Source organism: Atta colombica, unplaced genomic scaffold, assembly GCF_001594045.1.
Source record: "Atta colombica isolate Treedump-2 unplaced genomic scaffold, Acol1.0 scaffold82, whole genome shotgun sequence".
Classification (NCBI taxonomy): domain Eukaryota; kingdom Metazoa; phylum Arthropoda; class Insecta; order Hymenoptera; family Formicidae; genus Atta; species Atta colombica.
This window is the reverse complement of record NW_017259575.1, coordinates 503,359-513,038: the sequence shown is the minus strand read 5'-3', so window position 1 is coordinate 513,038 and position 9,680 is coordinate 503,359. Positions and strand designations below refer to the sequence as shown.

At 30.6% G+C, this 9,680-nt stretch overlaps 3 protein-coding genes across 7 annotated transcripts in view; 1 reads left to right on the top strand and 2 right to left on the bottom strand.

Moving 5' to 3' along the window:
- Window positions 1-362: 362 nt before the first annotated feature.
- On the bottom strand, window positions 363-3,681 carry LOC108692738 (NF-kappa-B-repressing factor). 2 transcript variants are annotated; one of them, XM_018201137.1, is made up of 8 exons: window positions 3,591-3,681; window positions 3,315-3,503; window positions 2,298-2,431; window positions 1,715-2,132; window positions 1,323-1,449; window positions 927-1,111; window positions 658-834; window positions 395-587 (listed from the first exon to the last, which is right to left on the bottom strand). In XM_018201137.1, the coding sequence occupies exons 2-8, from the start codon at window positions 3,482-3,484 to the stop codon at window positions 395-397; spliced, it is 1,404 nt and encodes a 467-aa protein (XP_018056626.1). In that variant the 5' UTR covers window positions 3,485-3,503; window positions 3,591-3,681. The 2 variants fall into 2 exon arrangements, with proteins under 2 accessions (XP_018056627.1, XP_018056626.1); XM_018201138.1 differs by lacking the exon at window positions 3,591-3,681 and having other exon boundaries at window positions 363-587; window positions 3,315-3,484.
- A 227-nt stretch (window positions 3,682-3,908) lies between these two features.
- Window positions 3,909-7,208, top strand: LOC108692752 (conserved oligomeric Golgi complex subunit 2). 3 transcript variants are annotated; one of them, XM_018201170.1, is made up of 11 exons: window positions 3,909-4,011; window positions 4,185-4,412; window positions 4,557-4,823; window positions 4,917-5,218; window positions 5,325-5,442; window positions 5,510-5,832; window positions 5,933-5,999; window positions 6,119-6,299; window positions 6,377-6,656; window positions 6,790-6,970; window positions 7,027-7,208. In XM_018201170.1, exons 2-11 carry the CDS (start codon window positions 4,245-4,247, stop codon window positions 7,108-7,110), a joined length of 1,971 nt encoding a protein of 656 aa, XP_018056659.1. In that variant the 5' UTR covers window positions 3,909-4,011; window positions 4,185-4,244; the 3' UTR covers window positions 7,111-7,208. The 3 variants fall into 3 exon arrangements, with proteins under 3 accessions (XP_018056659.1, XP_018056658.1, XP_018056656.1); XM_018201169.1 differs by having other exon boundaries at window positions 3,909-4,097; window positions 7,072-7,208; XM_018201167.1 differs by having other exon boundaries at window positions 3,909-4,097.
- A 124-nt stretch (window positions 7,209-7,332) lies between these two features.
- The window catches only part of LOC108692759 (transmembrane protein 183-like), a 2,880-nt gene continuing 532 nt past the window's right edge, over window positions 7,333-9,680 (bottom strand). The window contains exons 2-7 of one of the 2 annotated variants that reach the window (XM_018201180.1): window positions 9,279-9,359; window positions 8,977-9,111; window positions 8,725-8,863; window positions 8,329-8,530; window positions 8,000-8,164; window positions 7,333-7,839 (exon numbers count right to left, since the gene is read on the bottom strand). In XM_018201180.1, coding sequence (XP_018056669.1) covers window positions 7,576-7,839; window positions 8,000-8,164; window positions 8,329-8,530; window positions 8,725-8,863; window positions 8,977-9,111; window positions 9,279-9,359 — 986 coding nt within the window. In that variant the 3' untranslated portion in view covers window positions 7,333-7,575. Of the gene's footprint in view, window positions 7,840-7,999; window positions 8,165-8,328; window positions 8,531-8,724; window positions 8,864-8,976; window positions 9,112-9,278; window positions 9,363-9,680 lie in introns of both variants that reach the window. The other variant, XM_018201181.1, reaches the window with a different exon arrangement.

The window sequence follows — 9,680 nt, the reverse complement described above, 5'->3', positions numbered from 1 at the left end:
GATAAACAACATGATTAGTTACGAATCTGTAGACTCTACCTGCATTATCACAATTTCAGAAGATTGCTTTTTATTGTGTCTCACCCTTTGCATTTGTTTGTGCTATTTTACTGGCGACGTGATGCGATATTCTGATCTACAGCTTTTCATTCGACAGAAATACTATGTCCGTTAGAAACAAGAATTGAATGAATCTCGCTACTTCGGATTGCGTGCTAAAAAAATATTGAACATCGTGATATTACTTCAAACAGCTTGTTTTTTGAATCGTTTAAACAATAAAATATTACGGAAAGACTTCTGAAAAGAATTATCTATTTATTTTCATATCCATATTTATGCTACATCAATGTCACAGAAGGTATCGCTTGAATATATATAATATCTATCCTTTTTATGTACAAGTAGAAGTTGATAATGAAATGAATTTTTCGTCAGTCGGTTTCACTAATTCGTATTTTTCGGTGACTCCACCAAGATTGTTTAATTCTCTGACCAAACTCCATATATTGACTTTACTTGAGACTATCAGTTTTCGTTGATCCTTGCCTTGGCTACGTGATTTAAGACCCATTGTTCGCGCAACTCTGAAAGATTGAAATATGTTACCTTCAAGGACATTTCTTACAAATGTTATGTAATTTTTAAGCGACATACTGATGAATCACAATTCTGTCTTCTTTAGGGAAATCCAGAAACACAATGTCTTTTCGCGAATAATTATCCGTTTGTAAGAGATCTTTAAATAATTTTCGACATTTAGTTTTTATTTCTTGTTCCGTATAAGAATTCTTTTTCAGACCAAGACCTTCTCGATTTATTTGCGTCTTAACCCTAAAAATAAAAAAATGAAAATTTATAAACAAAAGGAATAAAAGAATAAGATTTTTTTTAGAAATAAAGGAACAATGTCATTTCTCACTAACATGGCAGACATGGGTTCCACAATACCCTGTTCAGATTTTCCAAGACCACCGCCGGTCCAGCCCATCATTTTCATCATATTTTTCCCAATACAATTAGATACTTTCCAATTGTCCTCAGATTGAGATTCCTGAGACTTTAATTCTTCTGTCGTTACAGTTATTTTTGTACCTATGTCTCCTTTAACCTAAATTTTACAATGTACGTACATATAAAAATGTTTTTTAAAAAAGATACGAAAATTGTATTTCTCTCTCATTCTTTTTCTCTCATGCAAAAATGATAAAAAACATTACATGTTTTGCTACAATTCATTATAAAATAACATAAATATCAATGCTAAGGGGATTCAAGATGTTCCTATCTCTTTAAATTAAAGACATTTAATTTTCTTTTACCTTAACCGTATAACAGTGTTTTTGTAATTTTTCTAATGCAATAATAGCTGCTTTTTGTCTGGCTACTTTCTTATTGATATCAGTGCTACAACTCAATTTTTGTGAGTCAAAAATAATAGAGCATTCCCTGAAAAGAGTTGATAATGAGAAATCTTCTATGATAATTTTTACAACTGTTAATTTAATTTTTGCAACTGTATCTATAAATACAACTATATATTTATGAATTTATATTACATGCATACGCGCAAACACTTACGCGCGTGCGCACGTACATATGTGCACATAAATAAATGTGCGCGCGCGCGCGCGCGCGCGTGTGTGTGTTTGTGTGTGTGTGTGTAGAAACAAAATAATGTTCTCTTTAAAATATAATACAAAAATATGCTCACCAGCCTTCTTCTATCTTAGAGTACTTCCAACGCATAGCGATACCAGATACTCCAGCTGACATTTCTAATATATTTAGTACATTATCGTTAGTACCTGGTTTTTCCCATAGAACAATGTCTTCGTATGGATGATTTTGAGCTTTAACTAAGACATTTTTCTCTGTTTTTATTTTTTTAAATGGTCCTTCTTTGATATCAAGATTTTCACAAGACTGATAATTGTAATTCAGTATACTGGATATAGATTCTTTTTTAATATTAGGAAGCAATTTCATTTCAGTATCAAGCTTTTTATTTTTTTTAGAACGTTTTTTATTTTTTTTACGAGATTGGTCAGTATGATTAGCTGTGTTCGATATAGGATTAGGCATACTCGGTATAGATTCTTCTGTGACAGTGGATGTTTTAGCAGCGCATCCTTCAAATATAATATCAATATAATTATCCAGAGAGATGGCAAATAATACTTTACTTACCATCCCTGTAATTATTACATTTAATAACAGACATATATGGTGTATAATAAAATACGAAAAAAAAGAAAAAAAATTATTAAGTCACAACTCACAATTTTTCTTTATACCTTTCACCTTAGAACTAGCTGCCTCTGATGCTTCCACAAATGTTCTTTGTAACTTTTTCTTTTGCTTTTCTCTATATTCGGCTGCAACATCTTGCGATAATTCTTTGACTAAATCCATTGTTTCTTGTGGATATCTATAAGGAATTTATACAAACATATGTATAGCTGGGAAAATATGATATATATGAGAATGATTGTAAATGCCAAGTCAATCTTGATCGGCACCACATATATATCATTTCATAAAAAGAGATTAATTAAAGAAAGTTAAAAAGATTATAGATTTTAGGACTATATTAAGTCTAAGAACCTGAAGGAAAAGGTTAAACAGTTTCATAAGACCTAGTATCATGGACTAATACTGACAACACCTGAACAGAAATCACAGTGACACTTTTCTGATCTAAGTAATATTTATATAGCTATAGTAGCAACAATAGTGAAAGTAGATACGACTATATCAATAGATAGAGCTACACCTGCTTCCATTACTGCAATTACTATGCTTGCTTTTAAATTTATGACACTTGTCTCCCAAGTTCTATTTCAAGTACAATGAGTATATACTGACTATACATGAGTTTAACCACAAAAATCAAACTCATAGGATGATTTCCAGCAATATAGATGACACAGTGTATAACACAGTATATAATTCTGTGCTTTCCAATTGTGTTACAAGTCAACATATATGTATACAGTTAAAATGCGATGCGGTTCGATTGTGTTGCCGTTTTATATTATTTTATAAATACAAATTTTTACATTACCATTTATTTTTCTAAGAACCGATAAAATTTTGAGATTGTATCCAGATATATTCAGATATAGATATACAAGATCTTTTCTTTATTTTATTCTGGAGGTGAAATAAAAAAAGCTAAGCAATATTTCATCAACAAAATGATACAGTAATACTGCCACAGCGTACGACTGTTCTATCATCCACTGATGTAAAGAAAAGCATTCTAATATATATGTAAAGGCAAGAACAACATGTATCTGTCAGATCATTACCTGCATCCTAACAGTTCGACATTGACGAACACTTGGGCTAAACAAACGAGTATATCTTCGGGGAATTTATGTTTGTGGGTCAGCAGAAATTTACGCCGTAACTCCCAGTGCTCGTCAGACTCGTATTCCACTTTATGTTGTTCCACGTCCCAATCATCAGACATACTCATTCTTGTCTTAAATTCTCACCTTATAAATATTAATAAATGTCTTTGGTAAACAAACACGATTTTAAAGATAATTCAGTTCAGAGACAGTAATTAATCTCTATCTTACTTTTTCCACCGTAGGTTAGAACATATTTGTTGATATTTTGTGTAACCAAAAATACAGAATAATCTTCTTTTAGATCGGAAACGCACGAGAAACTTCGTGTCCACCAAACACGTGGCGACGCCTAGAACAAACACGATTCGTGCGATAACCAATCATTGTTTTGCTTTTTTGAAAATAGTGGGATATGGCGAAACATGATTGGTTGTCACGCGATAACCAAGATCAAGATGCGATATTACTTTTTAATGTCAAGTGCGATATGAACTTTATGTAGTTATGATCGTTGCGGATACTATCTAGAAGCCTTTAAGTTGGGACGTCAAACTGTCACGTTGTAACACGAGGATTAGCGAATATCGAGAGCAAGAGTTAGAGTTTTCCTGCGATGACAGTTGCCGATTAATCGTCAAGCGAGAGAAGGGTATAAATATAATTATGTCTAACAATAATATCACTTTACCGAAAGCTCCTAAGGACTTGTGCTTCTCCGAACTCGATTTCGTACAGGTTCGTACGAAATCTCTTATTGCCACGTTTACATATATTTACGAAATATAAACTTAATATTCTCTCCCGTTATATTTGACGTCGTAGGAAAATTTCGATGTCGACACATTTCTGCAAGATCACAGGAAGAATGGCAAACTGGAGACAATGCGGGATGATCTTGGCATGTATTTGAAATTATTAAGATCGGCAATGATTGACCTAATTAACAGGGATTATACGGATTTCGTGAATCTGTCTAGCAATTTAATCGGGCTAGATAACGCCATCAATGATTTACAAACACCGCTTGGACAGCTGAAGGAAGAAGTTATGGTAAAAATGAAAAAGTACAATTACAATTCTGTCCAATATTGTTAAAGTTTTAATCATTTTAGAATTAAATTGACATCAGAAATCTCTATTTTACATAGTTGTGTTATCTATTTGGATTCTAGTGACAGAATTTTGTTTTGACAGCAAGTGCGACAAGCTCTGGATGATGAAATAACAGCTATTTCTGGCAATTTAAATGATAATCTGAAGATAAGAGAACGCAAGCAAAGTTTGCACAGTTTACAACATGTGTACAAGTCGCTGAGGAAGCTTTCTTCCATATTATGCATGAAAACATTTATGGAAAATCCCACAAAAATCGATGTTCTGGAGCAGGCTGCAATTGAATTGAATCAATTAAAATTCCATATGTCTAGGTGTAAATCGGATATTTCAGTTGATCAAGAAAAGGTAGAATTTTTAGAAACAAAATGATACTGTGTTTATAGCCAAATAAAAAAAATAATAGTCAACTTATAAACTAAAACGATTATTTCTCAACAGGAAACCATAGAATTGGAAAATTTATATGTAACATGTCTGAATGAATTATTCTTGGCATGTATACATGAGAAGAATTCCAGTTTGACAATTCGTTGCCTTAGAATTTATCTTATGCTTGACAAAATAACAAATGCAGAAGAATTAGTTAGACACGAACTTGTAAGGCCATTAATTTATAATGTAGTTAACGAAGATAATCTTCAAACTGATCCACTTGGCCTGCAAAGCATTTATCATAGGTTACTGAATATTCTAAATGTAGAGTTGAAACAGTTGTTAGATATCACATTACATCCTGAGAGGTATTTACAAGTTACATTTGGTTATACATATAATTTACACATTTATAAATACTCCAATTATTATATTGATAATAAGAACAATAAGAAAATTATATTGATGTTGCAGAATGTCTGTGAAAGGATTTAATTTTTTGGTGAATAGCTTTTGGGTTGAGATCGAAGAAAAAATTGAGCAATATATAAAATCCATTTTTGCTCCGGGAGATCCGGTACTATTTCATAAAGTAAGTGAAGTATTAAAAAATGTGCAATCAATACCCAGATAGAAATATATAATTATCACATTTTCAGAGATATACAGCTACGTTAGAGTTTTTAACAAAGTTAGAAATAGAATGCATTACGCCCGAAATTTTGGCAGCACTGAGAAATCATCCACAATACAAGAATTTTCTCAAGAAATGGAATTTGCCAGTGTACTTTCAAATTCGATTTCAAGAGATAGCCGGCACCGTAGAGGCAGTGTTAGCTGAGCCAATATCGCCAGATTCAGTTAAAGCTAATTTAATATCTCTAACGCAAAAAGAGTTCTCGCTTCATGCAACCGATGTGGTCTGGGATAATTTGCTTAGGATTTGGACTGATGACATCTATTTATATCAACTATTTCACAGGTAAAAGCAACCACTTTATAATTCTCTGAATCATTTTCATTTCAATCTTAATCTCCTCGTGATTAAAACTAATGCAACTAATGATTAATACTATTATCAGATTCTGGAAACTCAGTCTTCAAATAAGCTCGAGATATCAAACTTGGTGTCAGAGTGCAATGAAACAAGTACGTTTTCACATTCAACTTATATATGTGTGCATGCGTGCGCGTATGTGTAAGATATATACATAAATTAGATTAAATCTATGTATATATAGAAAGTATAACAATTTTTATATTTAAAGATATGGCCAGTGATAAACAAAACTAATAATTCAAATGATTCGGAACGCTCTACGAGAGTGAACTTTCTAGTGTATTTGTATATTGATATAGAAAAATTGATAAATGCTTTACCATCTTTCTTACAAATGGTACAGTCAAAAATTAAAGACGAGACTGTTACAATATCGAAATTACTAGAAGGTAATATATATGAAGAACTATAAATATATAATTATTTTAAAGAATTAAGATTTAATTTATTAATTCTTGTATTTTAGACTCTCTAGGTGAAACATCGAACAGTCTATCCAATCTTTTGCCTTTAGTTACGAAAGAAATCGTGAATGAGCTCTCAGAGCAATGTGTAACATACTTGAAACAAGTTAGCGACATTCCTCGATTGTTTAGAAGAACAAAGCGAGATGTGCCGACTAAACCTTGCCCTTATGTAAAGAGCGCAATGATTCCTCTTACAAATTTTTATACAGAGTATAACAAGGTCATTCCCGAAAGTATTATTCTTTGGTTAGAACTAACTTTATCCTCGTTAACAGAAAGGTAAATTAATATTTTCTTTTTATTTATTCTTTATTATTTCTTCAATAATATTGTTATATAAAAATCTGAAAACGTTTTCAAAATTACTTCAAATTAATTATGGATATAGTAAGAATATTGAAATTTATTTTAGTTATTTACTATTCGTTACGGATGTGTTAACGTTTGTACAAAAAACTGAGGAGAGTTTGAGGAGATTGAAAAAGATTCGTGACAAATCCACTGAAATTCTTCCTTCGGAACCACAGGGAATCAGCGATGACGAAAAAATACGTATTCAACTTAAAGTAGATGTGAATAGTTACACAAATATGGTAAGAAAATATTATGCATTTCAAAAATATATTTTCTAATTATTTAAATTTTTTAGGTTAAAGATCTTAATATTTCAACTGATAACATACATCATCTGCAGGAATTGATAGATGCTGTAGAAGCGGCTGTTAAAAAATGAAATTTGCCAGCAATAATTGTTTATTAAATTATATAAAATGTACAGTTCAAGAATAACTTAAATACGTCGTCAATTAGCAAGTTATTAGTCACTGTAAAAGTTTTAAAAGTAAGAAACATCTCTAATTCGAATTGTTGCAATCAAATTGGTACATCAACCAAATTATTATTTATAATCATATATAATGATTTTATTTTGATGTACATATACTTTATACGACATAATAATGTACATAAAACATTTTTGCACAAAATTTACACTGTCTATTATTTCGATATTGTTTATATTTTATTTTCTTAATCATAATTATAACTTTGAAATCATTCATGAATTGACGAAAAAAAAAAGAGGTATTAATTCGAACAACTTTACATTTGTTACGCGTTGATATATTTGTCTTATAAAATTTAAAGGCTTCTCTATTTCTCCAATACACAAAATATAAGAACAATCTTATAATAAATTTTAGATTTCCCACGAGTCGTTTTGCGGCAATTCGATCGTATAACCCACATCCTGGTGAGGATAAGCGGGATCCCACCAATTCAAAATACTATATCCGATAACATTACGAAGTATTATTTGATTTGTTAACGTACTAGGAACATCGGACGTTCCGAATCCAAGTTGAAGTCGGTATTCTCTGAAGCCGGGCATTAAGTTTATAGATACTGTTTGCAGGACCAATCCGATCACCGGTGGTAACATACTATACTTTAAGCAACTCACCTACACATAAATTATTAAATATATTAAAATATATTATACACATACACATGCACGCATGCACACACGCACGCACACACACACACACACACAAAAATAAAATGAATGTAATGTATGAATTGAATTTCTTTGAGAAACTATGAACAAGTTCTACATTACAAACCCTAAGCACTTTGCAACCGTCTTCGGGATTAACAGCTACATCTTCCAATGTTTCGAGAAATTCCGTTTTTTTAACATCACACTGTTTATTTTGCTTCAACAGGCTGTTACGTATTTTGGAAACTTCCTTCAACTTAAAATAGAAATACCACCGTACTTTCCCTTCCTAGGACACACCACAATGTCGTTATATATTATCATGTAACGTGAAATAAAAAACGACAAATTCAATACAATTACATAATTACTGTTAAAGATATACGAAAGAACAGCTACACATTTACTTGAGCTTAGAGCTTAAATGTGGACAAAGAGTTATTCGCAATTTACTTTATGCCACATGAGAATGCATTTTCTTTTCACAAGAGAATGCGGTTCCTCCTGTCGTAAGTAAGACATATCATCTCCTTCTCCTTCTGATGTTCTAAAATAATTGTAATGTAATGCCCTGATAACGCAAGCTCTTAGTCCATATAACCTCTGACATTGTGGTTGCAAGCGCTCTGGTAAAGATGGTACGAATTTGTAATATCTAAAATTACAATCTGATTTTACAAATAATTCTATAATCACGCAACTGCATCATATTTATCATATTAACAGATATGTTACATTTTAGCGCTATTAATCCATTAAAAAAATATCAATATAATTTGGAAAGAATTTTTATCTTTAAATTTATAGATTTTAAATTATATACCATTATCAATATAATAAAGTACTTACGACTTGTATAAATGAAACCAAAATTTTCCAGTAGTAGTTACGTAATAAGAACTTTTGCAAATCCTTGCAAATTTTCCTACTGCTTCAGGTTGTATGTATTCTGAGATAATAAACCATATATCTGATGGGTAATCAATTCCTAGTCAACAAACATAATAAATTTTTGTAATATTTCTTCATATATGATACTTTATATGTTTATGATTTTTATCATTGTAAATATTTGTTTAATTAAAATATATTTCCATTTACCTTCATCTTCATCATTATTATTTTGACATTTCGATCTTCTTCTATTCCTCCTTCCTTTCGTATCTTTTAATAAGTTCTCTTCATCCGTGTCACCCCATATTAATTCCTCTTCTTGTTTTGTTACTTCCTGTTTCACTGAATAACATTTAAATAACAGAATTAACAATATCTTGTGCAATACCAATTGTAATATCAGAAAAATAGAAATACGCAAATATTGAGGATTACTTTAAACAACAAATTATCATATTTACACTTTAACAATAAAAAATTTTAAAAAATATTATAATTTATTTTCTAACCTTCATTAGAGACATTTCTAACCGATTTCTTGAACTTTGTAGGTATCCGTAAAGCATTAGCGGAGTCATCAATGGTCATATCTGCTGTAAAATAAAAAAGTGTGTCAAATGAGTCTAATTTTATCAAAATTGGGATTAAATTGAGTATTTACCATATCAAAATAATTATATACAAGATAGAAATATTTTTTAATTCATAAAAAAATCCACTATTTTAAATATATTATATTAATTCAGTTCTCTTGTTATTCTACATTTATTAAAAAAGGAATTAACATTTATATATAACTTACGTTATTTCAAATTAAAAAATTTAAGCTCAAATAGAGACTATATATTTATGTAACTTTTCATAGATATATATTGACAGAACCTTTATTCTTCTTTACTTTAGATAAATTT